The sequence below is a fragment of the Gorilla gorilla genome, chromosome 12, assembly GCF_029281585.2.
Source record: "Gorilla gorilla gorilla isolate KB3781 chromosome 12, NHGRI_mGorGor1-v2.1_pri, whole genome shotgun sequence".
NCBI lineage: Eukaryota > Metazoa > Chordata > Mammalia > Primates > Hominidae > Gorilla > Gorilla gorilla.
Window position 1 is genome coordinate 50,143,303 of NC_073236.2, and position 17,658 is coordinate 50,160,960.

The following is a 17,658-nucleotide window of genomic DNA, read 5'->3' on the forward strand; positions in this document are numbered from 1 at the left end:
AACTGTCTTCCTCCATATAGTTAGCTGAGAGAACAGAGAGCAGAAGATGCAGAAGGAAAAAGCTGCAGTGCCCTTTGTGATCTAGCCCTGGGAGTCTCCCATTATCTTTTTCACCACATTCTCTTGGTCAAGCAGGCCAGCCTTGATTCGGCATGGGATGAAACTACACGTTTGTGAACACCAGGAGATGAGGACCCTGGAGGCAATTTTGCTGTCTGGCTATCATACAAAGAATGCTTTATTTTAGAGAGTTTACTTTGATTCAGCAATAGCAGAGTGCTAATTTTCCTTGGGTATTAAAAAAATGAGAGAAGATAATTATTAGTGAATAGATAAAGTATTTTAGTTATTAGTGAGCAATTAAACCTTTTATTTTCTATTCTAGGCACTTGTCAGCTTTTCTGATTATCAGATCTTTCAGGAGCTCATCAAAGGAAAAGAGGATGATTCTTTCCTTAGGAACTCTGTTTCTCAGATGTTAAGGATTGTAATGGAAGAGGGTTGTTCGACACAAAAACAGGTCCTTAACTACCTAGGTGAATGCTTCAGAGTAAAACTCAATGTTCCTGACTGGTACCCAAATGAGCAAGCTGCGGAGTTCCTGTTTAAGTATGTGTGCTTTGTCTAAACTGTTTTTGGAGGGGCAGAGGGCTGTCAGTGGTTCTTTGTATTGGTTGCAGTTTGGGCGGGCGAGTGATTTGGGAATGAGAATGAATCTTGGGGTAGAATCCTGGTCCTTGCTAGCCGGGGGCTACCTTTGTTTTTGCGGCCCTCCTCACTTGTATTTTTTTAGTAGTTGTGTTTTATTTTATAGTACTTTTTAACTTTTATTTTGAAATCATTTCAGACTTCCAGAATAATGTCCAAATAGTACATTGGATTTCAAACTTTTATTTTGAAATCATTTCAGACTTCCAGAATAATGTCCAAATAGTACATTGGATTCTAATTGTGAACATTTCATTCATTTACATTTACTTTTTTACTTTCTGTGTACACAGATGTACATTTTTCTTTCTGTACAATCCCTGAAAGTTGCAGGGATTGTATCACTTTATTTCTCCAAAGCAAGGACTTTGTCTTATATAACCACTGTATAATTACTAAAGAAGCCAGCTCCATACTGGTGCTGTCCAGTGCATAGCCACCAGCCACATGATAAGCACTTCAAATGTGGCCAGTGTAGCTCAAAAACTGAATGCTTAATTTTATTTAATTAAAGTTAAGTAAGCATGAGTTGGAGATCTTGGTTAATAGAACATTAAGTAGTATTACCAACTGAATTGTTTTAAGCTTTTTTTTTTTTCTGTTTTCACAGCCAGTGCATCTGTATCCACTTGAAATCCAATACTGAAAAGTTTTATATGCTTTGTCTCATGACTCGAAAGCTCTTTGCTTTAGCCAAAGGAGAGTGCATGGAGGACAATCCTGATAGTTTGGTGAACCAGGAAGTCCTCACACCGGGTCAGCTCTTCCTTATGTTCCTGAAGGTAAATGCGTGCTATGTCCACCCTTGGCCAGTGGTACCACTTGTGGAATGGTGTGACTTTGTCCAGCACTACTGTTTTCTGCATGTTTATAGTTTCTAGTTTTGGCATTTTGTGTGGTCTCTTTTTTGTTTGTTCATTTAGCAGTAAGGGAATCAGAAATCCTAGCTTACACCAGGTTTGGAAATTTGCTTAATATTTTTATATAAAGATCACATCAAATCTTGGTCACAGTGTTAATGATAAAAAGCAAATGGCCTGTATTTATACATATGGTTGATCCTCATTATTTGTAGATTCTGTATTTGTGAATTCACTCACTGGCTAAAATTTATTTGTAACCCTAATGTCAGTGCTCGGTGCTTTCATGACTATTCACATACATGAGCAGAGCAGTGAAGAATTTGGGTCTCCTGAGGCAAATGTGACAGCTGAGGCGGGGCAGGGCGATGCTCTGCTTTCCGGTTTCAGCTCATACTATAAAGAGGGTCCTTTTTGAGGTGCATTCAGTGCTACGTTTTTCACATTGTCTTGCTTCTTATTGGTGACTTTTTTGTTTTTTTTTGAGACAGGGTCTCAGCCTCAACCTCCCAGGCTCAAGCAATCCTCCCACCTCAGCCTCCTGAGCAGCTGGGACTATAGACATTCACCACCACACCCGGCTAATTTTTAATTTTTTTTGTAGAAACAGGGTCCCACTATGTTGTACAGGCTGGTCTCAAACTACTGGGCTCATGTGATCCTCCTGTTTCAGCCTCCCAAAGTGATAGGATTGGAGACATGAGCCACTGAGCCTGGCCAGTTTTTGCTGTTTATAATGGTCCCCAAGCATAGCACTGAAGCGCTGTCTAGTGTTCAGTTTTAATGAATTAACAAGGTATGTTAAATAAGGTGCCTTTCAACAAAAGCTTACATTAAACAAGATTGTATATTGATCCGTTGACCAGAATGTTATGACCAGAGACTTGCAGGAACCCAGGCCTGTATTTTTCCCCAGGAGTAGTGGTTTTATATGTGTTAATTCAGTGTTCATTAGAACATAACTACTGTGAGTAGTGAAATTTGACTGTAGATATATATAGAGAGAAAGTTGGCATGGCACAAAAATGATTTCATAAGAATATTGATTCAGTGGCATTTTATATTTTGCATCTTATCCTCAAAAAGATGTAATCTAAGAGTTAATATATTTTTAGTAGAGATGGGGTTTCACCATGTCAGCCAGGCTGGTCTCGAACTCCTGACCTCAGGTGATCCACCTGCCTCAGCCTCCCAAAGTGCTGGGATTACAGGTGTGAGCCACTGTGCCTGGCTTCTAATTTATTTTATTTTATTTTGAGACAGAGTCTTGCTCTATGTCCCAGGCTGGAGTGCAATGCTACGATCTCAGCTCACTGCAACCTCCACCTCCCGGGTTCAAACAATTCTCCTGCCTCAGCCTCCCGGGTATCTAGGATTACAGGCGCGTGCCACCATGCCCGGCTAATTTTTTTATTTTTAGTAGAGACGGGATTTCACCATGTTGGCCAGGCTGGTCTCGAACTCCTGACCTCAAGTGAGCCACCCACCTTGGCCTCCCAAAGTGCTAGGATTACAGGCGTGAGCTACCACACCCGGCCTTCTAATTTCTTATCTAGGTAGTAATTCTTATTTACATTCTTCCCGAAAGGTAATAATCTTTGTTTCTGTTTGCTCTGTCCATAAAATTAGATTGAAAAATTTCAGCAGCCTAGAATTTTCGTGACAAAAATTGAAAGCAGGCAGCGTAAGTTTTCTCTTATTAATTTAATCTGTTATTAAATTAACCTTTCAAGTAAAGGTTAATTTACATTTCCCATCTACTTAAAGTGAAGCATGGTGGGCTCATTGTATTCCACACTTATAAATGTGTCTTCATTCCACATCAATTCCTAATTAGGAAAAAAAAGAAAAGAAAAAGAAATGAGACCAGGAGTACAGTGGCTCACGCCTGTAATCCCAGCACTTTGGGAGGCTGAGGCAGAAGGGTAACTTGAGCCCAAGGAGTTTGATACCAGCCTGGACAGCACAGAGAGATCACTACAGAAATAATAAAAACTATTAGCAGTGGCTGGGTGCCGTGGCTCACACCTATAATCCCAGCACTTTGAGATGCCAAGGTGGGTGGATCTTCTGATCTCAGGAGTTCAAGACTAGCCTGGGCAACATTGCAAATTCCTGTCTCTACAAAAAATATAAAAATTAGCTGGGCATGCTGGCATGCTGCTGCAATTCCAGCTACTCAGGAGGCTGAGGCAGGAGAGTTGCATGAGCCTGGGAGACGGAGGTTACAGTGAGTTGAGATCATGCCACTGCACTCCAGCCTGGGCGACAGAGCAAGACCCTGTCTCCAAAAAAAACCTGTTAGCTGGGCATGGTGGTACATGACTGTGGTCCCAGCCACTTGGGAGGCTGAGGTGGGATCCCTGAGCCTAGGAGGTCAAGGCTGCAATAAGGGGTGATTTTGCCACTGCACTCTAGCCTGGGCAAAAGAGCAAGACCTTATCTCAAAAAGAAAAAAGAAAAAAACACCTGGTGCGGTGGCTCACACCTGTAATCCCAGCACTTTGGGAGGCCAGGGTGGGAGGATCACTTGAGCCCAGGAGTTTGAGATCAATCTGGGCAAACAGCCCAGAGACAAAACTTCGTCTCTACAAATAATTTTTAAAAAATTTAGCCAGGCCTGGTGGGCCACACCTGTGGTCCCAGCTACTCAGCAGGCTGAGGTAAGAGGATTGCCTGAGCCCAGGCGGCGGAGGATGCAGTGTGCTATGATCACGCCAGTGCACTCCAGCCTAAGTGACAGAGCAAGACCCTGTCTCAACAGGAAAAAGAAATGAGTCTTCTGTAGCAAGGTGTTGCTAAGGTGACCTGTGTCAGCAACAAGAGAAACCAAGGGAAAATTGGGGCTTTTTCAGAGAATTCATTGCCGAGTATCTGATTTCCTTACCAGCTATGTTAAAGCTTTTAAACCTTTGAGTTTGGAGCATAAAAACAATCTTCAGAAGATACATAACCATGACATAAGATGAATTATAGACTGTTAAAAATTCACATTGTATTTACATTGAAATAAGCAATATAAAATTGAAAAATAGCAACCATATTTTCTGTATTATTGTAGATTAACCATAAAACACTTCAGTTAGCTTTTCTGGTTTTGATTTTAAACCCAAATAAGGAAGTAGACATAGTTATGAAAAAAAAGGGAGAAGAACACAAACAAATCAGTTGTCAAGATCCAGGACTTCTTATTCCATCTTGACTGTGAAGATGAAGTGTTCAGTGTACACCTGATAAAAACGTTTATGACACAGGAAGATGTAGGCTCAAGAAAGGAATCTAAACAGCAACCAGCAGAGGTGGAGCAGTGATGCCAGGCTCTTCCACTCAAACTTGATTCTCTAGTTTCACTTGATAAAGTCCAAACCTACATTAACACCCTTGTTGGGTGAGCTAACAGCTTCCTTCACTCCCTGGTAATTCCCTTATCTGTACATTACAGATTTTTAGCAGTGTACTTACAAATCCTACTAGTGTGTAGTCAGTTGTGAGATTCATTGTAACATTTTATAAAATATATTCCTTCTTCCCACACCTCTCCAAAATTTATTCCTTCCAAGTACTGAAAATTTAATATTACTGCACCACAGTGATATTAAATGCAGTGTCAGTGCCAGAGAATATGCAGAAATGAAATGTGTCACTTCCAGTGCTGTCTTCTAGAAGAAGAGTTAGGTCTTCCAAGTATGAGTGTTCAAACACTGATAGTTTGAAGAGGTGGATTATCAATAGTCAATGGCTAATGTGTTGACTCAGGGGCCTGCTGGAAAAGGTATATATTAGTGACCTATGTACATCTTCCATGTTTTCTTCCAAATATCAAATATAGGAGAGAACCTATCTCAAACATTCTCTTAGGTATTTTCAGTGGTTTCTGAACCACCCATAGAAAGCGCTGATGGTGTATAGTCTTTTTTTCTTTTATTTTTAGTTGACATGTAATAACTGTGCATATTTATCAGGTATACAGTGATTTTTCCATATATGTCAATAATGTATAATGATCAAATCAGAGTAATTAACACATTCATCACCTCAAACATGTATCATTTTTTTGTGTTGTGAACATTCGAAATCCCCTCTTCTAGCTTTTTGAAAATATACAATAAGGCTGGGTGTGGTGGCTCACGCCTGTAATCCCAGCACTTTGGAAGCTGAGGCAAGAGGATTGCTTGAGCCCAGGAGTTTGAGACCAGCCTAGGCAACAAAGTGAGACCCCCATCTCTACAAAAAAAATTTAAAAATTAGCCAGGCATGGTGGCACATACCTATGGTCCCACCTACTTAGGAGGTTGAGGCAGGAGGATCCCTTGAACCCAGGAGGTTGAGGCTGCAGTGAAAAAATATACAACAAATATAGTTAACTGTATTCAACCTCCAGTGCTGCAGAATACCAGAACTCATTCCTCCAGTCTAGCTGTAATTTTGGAATTGCAGGCTGTTTTAGGCTTTTCACTTAGTGTTGGCAGCATAGATTAAGATGGACTGTGTAGTTCGTGTGATTGGTTTTAGATGTATAACAAGTATAATGGGTGAAGGAGGGCATCCCATTGAAGAGCTATCCTTTCTGCACCTGAAAAGCCCTCTTTCAGGTTTTTGGTTTTGATGTATGTTAGTAGACCTTTGTTAAAGATCGTACAGATTACATGGGAATAAATATGAAGTTTGTGATAATTGAAACACATACTATTTTATTTTATTGAGAATAGGGTCTTGCCCTGTTTCCCAGGCTGGAGTGCAGTGGCACAGTCATGGCTCACTGAAGCCTTAGGCTCCTGGACTCAAGCGATCCTTCCGCCTCAGCCTCCCAAGTAGCTGGAACTACAGGCACGCCCCACCCCCTCACCCCACCCCCTCTGGCTAATTTTTTTGTAGACAGGGTTTTGTTTCACCGTTTTGCCCAGTCTCGTGTTGAACTCTTGGTCTCAAGCAATCCACCCAATCCTGGGATTATAGATGTGAGCCACCACACCTGGCTCACATACTATTTTATATTAATTTTTTTTTCTTATTTCAGGAAAAACTGGAAGGTTGGTTAGTGTCTATTAAAATAGCTTTTGATAAGAAGGCTCAGAAGACCAATGTTTCCATGAACACTGACAATTTGATGAGGATTTTTGCAATGGGCATAGACCTTACAAAACCATTTGAATACCTTTTTGCTACTGGGAATCTGCGTTCTAAAACAGGTAAAATTAAATAGATCGTTTTAGTTATGTTTTTCAGATTATTTGCTTAGTGTAGATTTGCCTGTCCCTGAGAGTTCTTTTTAAAAGCAAACCCCACGAAAAAAGTAAATTTCTCGTAACTATGACTTCGACAACTATTGGTCTAAAGGGCTTTAGACAAGGTGTCTGTATAGCTAAAATTTAATTCAGATAACTGAATACATTTTCTCTGCTTCCTTCTAGAAAATGAAAGACCACTTAGACTTCTGAGGAAGGCTTACCTAACAGGAATTCTAGATGGGTTGCTGTACATGCCCATCTCTTAAACCATTTGCCTTGCCTCAGTGACCTGAGAGGCGAGGTGTGGTGGCTCATGCCTGTAATCCCAACACTTTGGGAGACCAAGGTAGGAGGGTCACTTGAGCCTAGGAGGTCAAGGCTGCAGTGAGCTGTGATTGCACCACTGTACTCCAGCCTGGTGACAGAGTGAGACCCTGTCTCAACAAAAAAGAGAATGACCCTAGAAACTTAAAAAGTGGTAATTGGGAATTCAGAATTTTTTTTTTTCTTTTTTGAGTCAGGGTCTCACTCTGTCACCAAGTCTAGAGTGCAGTGGCAGGATCATGGCTCGCTGCAGCCTTGACTTCCCAGGCTCAGGTGATCCTCCGACGTCAGCCCCACGAGTAGCTGTGACTACAGGCACAAGCCACCACACCTGGCTAATTTTTGTATTTTTTGTAGAGATGGGGTTTCGCTATGCTGCTGAGGCTGGTCTGGAACTCTTGAGCTCTGGTGAACCACCCACCTTGGCCTCCCAAAGTGCTGGGATTATAGCATGAACCACTGTGCCCGGCCTTTTTTTTTTTTTTTTTTAAACCCATGTTACTGTTGCCGATTCTTTCATTAGCCTGCTTTCTTGCTTGTCTATTATCTGACTCTCTCAGATGAATTTAACTACTTGCTATTTTATTAACTCATTTAATATTCACCCACAAAGGAGGTCATAGAGGAGACAGGGAACTAGTTGGGGCTAATACAGTTTGTGAAATCCTGGGATTATTTTACATATTTTTTTGTGAACTCTTTACACTCATCAGAGCTAGGAGAATAAATGTTGTAATAATTCATTCTATGATCTGTAGAGTGCTCTGAGGTTTTGTCGTCATAAAGCCTTAACAGTTTCTGTTTTTTAAAAGATTGGCCCATTTTTGAATGACTTTTGTTTTATTAAGGTCTTGGCCTCCTACAAGATTCTGGACTTTGTGTTGTGGCTGACAAGCTGAACTTCATACGCTACCTCTCCCATTTCCGCTGCGTGCACAGAGGGGCTGATTTTGCCAAGATGAGGACCACCACAGTACGCAGGCTGCTGCCAGAGTCCTGGGGCTTCCTTTGTCCCGTGCATACCCCAGACGGGGAGCCCTGTGGCCTGATGAACCACCTAACTGCCGTATGTGAGGTTGTCACACAGTTTGTGTATACGGCATCTATTCCAGCTTTACTGTGCAACTTGGGTATGTAGTGTACAGTGATAAACATCTTGTTTGGTTATGTGGGTTTTTTTGTGTTTTTTTTGTTTGTTTATTTTGAGATGGAGTGTTGCTATGTCGCCCAGGCTGGAGTGCAGTGGCGCGATCTTGGCTCACTGCAAGCTCTGCCTCCTAGGTTCACGCCATTCTCCTGCCTCAGCCTCCCGAGTAGCTGGAACTACAGGCACCCGCCACCACACCCGGCTAGTTTTTTGTATTTTTAGTAGAGACAGGGTTTCACCGTGTTAGCCAGGATGGTCTCGATCTCCTGACCTCATGATGTGCCTGCCTCGGCCTCCCAAAGTGCTGGGATTACAGTTGTGAGCCACCGCGCCCGGCCAAGGTTACGTGGTTTTTAATCTGTTAAGTTGTGCTGCTTTTGGAGATTCAGCAGAGATTTTCTGTAAGAATTCTTTTTTACTCTTCTGTGCAGGAGTTGGGCTGCTTTCTTGGCTCTTCTGTAGAAGGCTGAATGCATTCTTTGAAAGTGAAAACAGGAGAAACTAAGTGTTATAGGTATTTTGTTTTCTTTGGGAAAAAAAAAAAGATAATGGAAGTGAGGATCGCTTGAGCCCAGGGATTTGAGGCTGCAGTGAGCTGTGATTGTGCCGCTGCTGAACTTTAGACTGGGTGAGAAAGTGAGATCCTATCTCCAAAATGAAAAATAAATGAATAAGAATGATACCAAAGCATTTGAAATAGACTAGTCATTAATATTGGAAGTATAGAAGCTATTGAGTAGTTTTTTGGGTCATTTCTTTTTGCATCTCTTGGTGGATCTTTGCATTTCTAAATAGAAAACAGTGTTGGTTTGCAGGAGGACAGTTTAAAAGGAGGTTTCCCAGTCTACCCTGATGTCATCAGATATATAACGTTTTTTCCTGATAACCTTAAAGCTGCTGTCTCTGTCTCTGCTTGGCTTGATACTTGGTTTGAATTTACCTTCATACCTAAAGATGTCAGCCTTCTCTGCAGTCTTCTAGTCCCAGGGTTCTCCATTTATGATTTGGAGACTAGAAATGTTCTGTCTTTGGTGGTCTGTGGACAGGGTCCTCAGTGGGATTAATATGTGTACAGTAAAACTTCCAGTTCATGGGGATCAGATGATAAGTGTTCTCAAGCAACTAGAAGGGCATTGACTCAAGAAAGTTCTGCTTAAAAGTACTTCTACCAATTAGAGTGGCCTGGCCGGGCGTGGTGGCCCATGCCTGTAATCCCAGCACTTTGGGAAGCCGAGGTGTGCAGATGACTTGAGGTCAAGAGTTTAAGACCAACCTGGCCAACATGGTGAAACCCCATCTCTACTAAATATACACACACACAAAAATTAGCTGGGTGTGGTGGCATGTCCCTGTGGTCCCAGCTACTCAGGAAGCTGAGGCAGTAGAATCACTTGAATCCAGGAGGTGGAGGTTGCAGGGAACCAAGATTGCACCACTGCACTCCAGCCTGGGTGACAGAGTGAGACTCCATCTAAAAAAAAAAAAGAGAGAGAGAGTGGCCTATAAGAAGAAGGCCCTACAGAAAGTAATCAAGAAATACTCAAGATTCAGAAGATGTAATCAGTGTAATTTGAAGGTTTATCCTCTACGAGGAAAAGAATTTTGTTACTTGTAATTCAAAATGTCAAAGTCCAGGAGAGGGTAGAAAGGAGAAAAGAGAAAGTGGAGAGGTAGAAAGTATATCCAACTGCAGAAAAAGAGATGGGGAAGGGTTTTTTGCTCTAGCACTGGAGAAGAAGACAGAATCGCTACCTAACTTTCGATAGAGATGTTCATATTGTGGTGACAGATGAAACACGAGGTGAGTAACTTCTGACACTCTAACAAACACTTGATGTCTTCAGAATGTATTTATGGTTCATGGAAGAGTGTTCTTTTTTTTTTTTACTTAATTTCAGTTGATTCTCATTATTTGTAGTACTCATCTTTAAAGTCACCAGTGAATATTGAACCATTGTGCCTAGGGGAAATACAGGGTAAGGTTCCTTCAAGCCTCGGGTTACATTTTTGTTAGCTGATCAATATGTAGCCTTGTTTTTTGTGTGTTTCTGTTGAAAGACACCCTTTAAAAATATATATTGTTCACGTGGTAACACTGAATTCTCAGCCAACAGCACTGTAATTATAGGCTTATCTAACACACATGTTTTTCTGTTAGGCACATCACACCTTTTTGCATTTATGAACACTAGGCAGCACTTCAGTGCTGCACTCGGAGGCAATTTGTTTTTTTTGTTTGTTTGTTTGTTTTGTAGAGATGGGGTCTTGCTATGTTATCCAGGCTGGTCTCAAACTCCTGGCCTCAAGCATTCCTTCTGCCTTGGCCTCCCAAAGTGCTGGGATTACAGGTGTGAGCCACCATGCCAGGCCTGGAAGCTGTTATTTAAACAGTGAAATCACACCAACAAAAAGCACAAAAATGCTGAAAACGTGCCAGTGAACAGACTGGGCAAGGGACACTTGTTTATAGTATGAGCTGACAAGAAGGCATGGCATCGTCTTGTTTGACTTCAGCTGCGGGGAGCATCTGCATCAGGGGACTCAAAGTTTTTTGCTGCATGTTCTGAAATGACTTTGAAAGCATCCCCAGTATTAATTTTGTGGTTACAGAGATAATGTAGCAAGTAGGCAAATGTGCACATAATGAGGATTAACTGTAATTACATTTTGGGGGTTAGTGCATTTAATACATTTAGGAGGCTTAGAAATAAAAATATTAAGACATACAGTGAAATGCTCCCTCCCATAGGCCCCTGTCCCCTTGCTACTTCTTTCCTGTGTGTCCTTGCTGAAGCGATTTAAACTTCCACAAGCAATACAAAAGCCTTCAGGCTTACCCCGGAGATATTGCAGGTTTGGTTCCAGAGCGCTGGAATAAAGTGAGCCACATGAATTTCTCGGTTTCCCACAGTGCATGTGAAAGTTATGTTTACACTATGCTGTAAATATTTCAATTTTAAGAATACTTTATTGCTAAAAAATATTAAATCATCTGATCCTTCAGTAAGTTGTAATCTTTTTGCTGGTGGAAGGTCTTGCCTCAGTGTTGCTGGCTGCTGACTGATCTGGGCGGTGGTTGCTGAATGTTAGGATGGCTTGTGACAATTTCTTTTTTTTTTTTTTGAGACAGAGTTTCGCTCTTGCCCAGGCTGGAGTGCAGTGGCGCGATCTCGGCTCACTGCAACCTCCACCTCCCGGGTTCAACTGATTCTCCTGCCTCAGCCTCGCGAGTAGCTGGGACCACAGGCATGCACCATCATGCCCGGATAATTTTTTTTGTATTTTTAGTAGCGACGGGGTTTTTCCGTGTTGGTCAAGTTGGTCTCGAACTCTCGACCTCAGGTGATCTGCCTGCCTCGGCCTCCCAAAGTGCTGGGATTACAGGTGTGACTGCACCCGGCCAGCTTGTGACAATTTCTTTCTTTTTTTTTTTTTTTTTTGAAATGGAGTCTTGCTCTGTCACCCAGGCTGGAGTGCAGTGGCGTGATCTCGGCTCACTGTAAGCTCTGCCTTCCAGGTTCACGCCATTCTACTGCCTCAGCCTCCCGAGTAGCTGGGACTACAGGCACCTGCCACCACGCCCGGCTAATTTTTTTGTATTTTTTATAGAGACGGGGTTTCACCGTGTTAGCCAGGATGGTCTCGATCTCCTGACCTCGTGATCTGCCCGCCTCTGCCTCCCAAAGTGCTGGGATTACAGGCGTGAGCCACCATGCCTGGCCTGTGACAATTTCTTAAAATAAAACGAAGTTTGCGACACCAATTGAATCTTCCTTTCACACAAGATTTCTCTGTAGCATGTGATGCTGTTTGATAGCATTTTACCCACAGAGGAGATTATTTCCAAGTTGCAGTCAGTCCCCTCAAACCCTGCCGCTGTTTTATCAACTAAGTTTATGAAATAATCTAAATCCTTTATTGTCATTTCAACAATGTTTACAGCATCTTCTCATTTCTTGAGATCCCATCTCAAGAAACCATTTCTGCTGGGCACAGTGGCTTAGGCCTGTAATTCCAGCACTTTGGGAGGCCAAGGCGAGAGGATTGCTTGAGCCCAGGAGTTCGAGACCAGCCTAGGCAACACAGGGAGACCCTGTCTCTACAAAAAAAAAATTTAAAAATTAGCCAAGCATGATGGCACACATCTGTCAGCTACTCGGGAGGCTGAGGTGGGAGGACTGCTTGAATCTGGGAGGTTGAGGTTGCAGTGAGCCATGATCATGCCACTGCACTGCAGCCTGAGCGACAGAGCAAGACCCTGTCTCAAAAACAAAACAAACACATTTTTTTTGCTTATCCTCTAAGAAGCAATTCCTCATCCATTCAGTCTGATTATGGGATTGCAGCAATTCACTCATAGCTTCAGGCTCTACTTCTAATTCTAGTTGTCTTGCTATTTCTACCACATCTACAAGTTCAGTAGTAACATCAGAGATCACTAATCACAGATCACCATAACAGATATAATAATAATAATATTTGAAATATTGCAAGAATTACCAAAATGCCAGCACAGAGACACAAAGGGAACACTTGTCGTTGGAAAAATGGCATTGATAAGCCTGCTTGAAATATCTGAAGTGCAGTTAAAAGAAATAATGCCTGTACCTATTTTAGAGACAAGGATAATTTGATATCTGAACTGATACAGCAGCTGTTGACCCCATCTGGAGGGAATCTGGAATGTTGGATGAAGCATTCTGATGTGATTGTGCTGTTTGTTCCCTTTACCAGGGGTCACTCCCATTGATGGAGCTCCCCACCGATCATACAGTGAGTGCTACCCTGTCCTGCTGGATGGTGTCATGGTTGGCTGGGTGGATAAGGATCTTGCTCCAGGCATCGCGGATTCTCTTCGTCATTTTAAGGTGGGCTTGAGGCTTTGTGAATTGTCCTATCCCTTGACCTTAGGTTTTTCAGTTCCTTTCTAGTTTTGGGGTTAACCCCTGGGTGGTCTAGAGTGATCAAGTGGTCAGGGGGTCACAATGTCCAGAATGCCTGTGCATTCCCTCTGGTGACAGAGGCTTGCCTTATACTGGCCTCATTGGTTGGGGTCAGTGACAGATATTTGACCCATATACATTCTTTGGCAGTTTCATTGAGGCACCTCAGTCTGCTTATCTAACTAATTTTAACTTTTTTCCCCCTTCTTAATACTAGTGGCATAGAAGGGATCTCAAAATACAGATATTTCAGTAATATTCAAAATATGCAAGGTAGAAGTTATACCCCATTGCCTCCTAGGTTTTGAAAATATATTTTTAAAAAGTAGAATGACATTCTTTGAATAACTTACCTTTGGGATTTCCTCCTAGTGAAGAGTATTTGTTGCTTTGATAATGGCCATTGAAAGAATTATCCTTTGGCAACAGGCTGAGTTTGTGGTTTATATTCTGTTCTGTGTTTTTATTTTTAAAAAATGTTTAAACTAATTTTAGTTTTCGTTTAAGTGCTGTATCGGACACTTGGGTTGTTTCTACCTTTTGGTCATTGCAAATAATGCTGCTATGAACATGAGTGTACAAATATCTATTTAAGTCCTTGTGCTTTTAATTCTTTAATTCTTATATTCCTATAAGTGGAATTGTGGCTCATTTGATATAATTTTACACTTAGAGCAAAGATGTTTAATCAGTACATGGGACCCGCCTGTATACACATTACCCAAATCCACCAGTTGCTATGCTTTGCCCTACATCCTTTATCTTCTGTATACTCTTTATAATTTTTTTCTTTTGAACCATTTGAGAGCAGTATTGAGACACTGTCTCATTTTCCATAAAGATTTTAGTGTACTTTTTCTAAGAACAAGGACTTTCTCTTCAATAACCACAGTACATTTATGAAAATCAGAGAAGGTCATGTGGGTGGGATCCATAGTTGATACTCAGATTCCACCAGCTGTCTCAGTAATGCTCTCTTTTTTTCTTTTCTTTTCAAAGAGACGGGTCTCACTCTGTTGCCCAGGCTGGAGTGCAGTGGCACAATCACAGCTCACTGCAGCCTTAGTGCCCCAGGCTTAAGTGATCCTCCCACCTCAGCTTGCGAAGCAGCCTGACCACAGGACTGTACCACTGTGCCCGGCTACCCTGACCCAGTCCTTTGGGTTGTTATGGAGGCTTTATTACATAGGATGACTGATGGAATCATTGGCCATTGGGGATTAGCTTAACCTCCAGCCCCTATCCCCTTCCTGGAGGTTGAGGGTGGGGCTGAAAGTCCCAATCCTCTAATCCTGGCTTGGTCTTTCTGGTGACCAGCCCCATCCTGAAGCCACCTAGATGCTGCCAACCACCAGTCTTTTATTTTTATTTTTTTGAGTCAGAGTCTTGTGCCTCAGCCTCCTGAGTAGCTGAGACTACAGGTGTGTACCACCACGCCCGGCTAATTTTTTTTATTTTTAGTAGAGGTGGGGTTTCACCATTTGTGTCAGGCTGGTCTCCTGACCTTAACTGATCCACCCGCCTTGGCCTCCCGAAGTGCTGGGAATCACAGCTCTCCTGTAATTTAGGTTTATGTTTTGCTTCCTCATGATGAGATTCAAGATATTTCAGGAAGCACATGACATTGGTTTGTCCTGTTACGACTCATGTTAACTGATCCCTTCAAAGTTGTGTTCTTTAGGTTAATTCACTGTACAGTTTCTGTTTTTCTCTGTAATAAGTAACTTGTGGAGAGATAGTTGAAAGCTATGTGGAGCCCCCTTTCTTCATATTTTCACCCACTAGTTGATGGATTATTAGCTGAATTACTATTCCATTGGTGGTTCTTTGCTGAGTTAATATTACTGTGATGGTTACCACATGGTGTTTTCCCCCACCAGCATTTTTTCTATGTTTATTTGTTGCTATTCTGTAAGGGAGGGCTTTCTTTTCTATTAGTTGTTCATTTATTTATGTTAGCGTAGATTTATAGATGCTTGTTTAATTTTGTGAATATTCTGTTACTACTTATTTTGATGCTCCGAAAGTGTATGAGATTTGATCTAGTGTACAGTTGAGGGTTTTAAGTACATTCATGTTGTGGAGTCATCATCATCTTCAGAACTTTCTCATCATCATAAATTGAAACTCTGTAACCATTAAACAATCATTGTGGAGTCATCATCATCTTCAGAACTTTCTCATCATCACAGATTGAAACTCTGTAACCATTAAACAATCATTCCTCTTCTTTTTTTTTTTGAGGCAGAGTCTTGCTCTGTCGCCCAGGCTGCAGTGCAGTGGTGTGATCTTGGCTCACTGCAGCCTCCGCCTCCCATGTTCAAGCAATTCTCCTGCCTCGGTCTCCCAAGTAGCTGGGATTACAGGTGCACACCACCACGCCTGGGTAATTTTTGTATTTTTAGTAAAGATGGGGTTTCTCCATGTTGCCCCGGCTGGTCTTGAACTCCTGACCTCAAATGAGCTGCCTGCCTCATTAGTCTCAGATTTTATCTTTTTTATAGGGAATTTATTTTCATTCTCTTTTTTTTGGTTAGCATTGTGGAGCATCGGAGGATGAGGACACTTAAGATCTGCTCTCTTAGTAAATTTCAAGCATGCAATATAGTATTCTTAACTATAGTCACATGCTGTACATGAGATCTCCAGAAACTTAATTTTGTTGCATAACTGAAGCTTTATACTCTTTGACCAACATCTCCCCATGTCCCCCTCCACCAAACATTCTCTCATTTTTAATGATAATGCATTTAGCTGTGAATCCCCATGAGTTCTGACACATGGGTTTTGTTGTTGTTGTTGTTGTTGTTGTTTTCAGGTTTCTGTAATTTAGGTTTTTATTTCTCCTTTCACCCGGGAATTTGTTGGAGTTTTTTTGTTTTGTTTTTGAGACAGGGTCACTCTGTCACCCAGGCTGGAGTGCAGTGGCATGATCATGGCTCACTGCAGCCTCAACCTCCTGGGCTCAAGTGATCCTCCCACCTCAGCCTCCCAATTAGCTGGGACTACAGGCACGTACCACCACACTCAGGTAATTTTTTAATTTTTGTAGAGACGGGGTTTCATCATGTTGCCCAGGCTGGTCTTGAACTTCTGGGCTCAAGTGATCCACCCACTTTGGCCTCCTAAAGTGCTGGGATTACAGGTATAAGCCACCCCCGGCCCACCCATGAGTTTTTGGTTTATTAAATTTACAAATAAAACCAGTAATCTACTGTATTTTAGATCACAGAGGACAGAATTTCCTTTAGTGTATCGACACGTGCATTCATGGTGTGCTTTATCCTTAGCCTCAGTAGTTAGTGATTTGCCTACTAGCTGGGGTGAGCACCCAAGGAAGTAGGGCTTTTACCATGGCTGAGTGTGGATGAGTGGTATTCCATGGGGCATAAGACTGGCAGCGACAGCCATGGCCGTGGGACAGGTTTGTTAAACTCTGTTTTTGTTAAAAACAGGTGTTGAGAGAGAAAAGAATTCCTCCCTGGATGGAAGTGGTCCTTATACCCATGACAGGAAAACCAAGTCTGTACCCAGGATTGTTCCTTTTTACCACTCCTTGTAGACTGGTACGGCCTGTGCAGAACTTAGAATTGGGCAAAGAAGAGCTAATTGGAACTATGGAACAGGTAAATACATATGTGTGATGGATGAGTGTATGTGCTTGTTTGTATAGTATACAACTTTCAGAGACTTAACTCTTCCTTTTTTAAAAGGGTTGTTAATGTTACAACAACAGTTGGACATTTGAAAGAAAGTCAGACTTTCCACCTCCTCTGTGATCAGCACAGAGTAATTTCCATGTCTGATCTCACTCCACAGAACCTGAGAGAGGGCTGGTGGTCACATTACCTGCCTCCCATCTTATCTAGCTCCCAGAACTCCTTTGTACCTGGCTCTGCCTCAGCCGTGAAGTGAAAACATTCCATTAGATTCACACTCAATCTTTGCCTACATATTTACAGTTGCAAAATTATAGGCTTTGTGCTACTTAAAAATTTTTCTTCCTATTCCCCTTCACAATTGGTCTGGGGTAGTTTTAGAGTGAGATATGTAAAGCAAGTGGTATTTCTAACTGGTCGCTTCCCTGTGCTTCCCAGTTGATCCCTTCAGCACTCATGATGCTGGGTGGGGATGGTTTTCTCTTGAGTCTTTGAGTACTGAACTCTGAGAAATGGTAAGAGTAAATGTGTAAGCAGTTGCAGTTATTTTGTGCCTTGGACATCTGCTCTTCCAGATCTTCATGAATGTCGCTATCTTTGAGGATGAGGTTTTTGCTGGAGTTACCACACACCAGGAACTCTTTCCACACAGCCTGCTGAGTGTGATTGCCAACTTCATCCCTTTCTCTGATCACAACCAGAGTCCACGGAACATGTACCAATGCCAGATGGGTAAGGAAGAGGGATGATGTTATAGTCACAATCAGGAAAGTAAACTTGATACTAGCA

At 42.0% G+C, this 17,658-nt stretch overlaps 1 protein-coding gene across 2 annotated transcripts in view; it reads left to right on the forward strand.

Annotated features, from left to right (window-relative positions):
• The window catches only part of POLR1B (RNA polymerase I subunit B), a 37,176-nt gene that overhangs the window by 9,643 nt on the left and 9,875 nt on the right, over positions 1-17,658 (forward strand). For both annotated transcript variants that reach the window (XM_004031616.5, XM_063695706.1), the window contains exons 6-12: positions 386-609; positions 1,319-1,490; positions 6,586-6,757; positions 7,969-8,250; positions 13,002-13,135; positions 16,666-16,836; positions 17,445-17,601. In XM_004031616.5, coding sequence (XP_004031664.2) covers positions 386-609; positions 1,319-1,490; positions 6,586-6,757; positions 7,969-8,250; positions 13,002-13,135; positions 16,666-16,836; positions 17,445-17,601 — 1,312 coding nt within the window. The remainder of the gene's footprint in view (positions 1-385; positions 610-1,318; positions 1,491-6,585; positions 6,758-7,968; positions 8,251-13,001; positions 13,136-16,665; positions 16,837-17,444; positions 17,602-17,658) is intronic.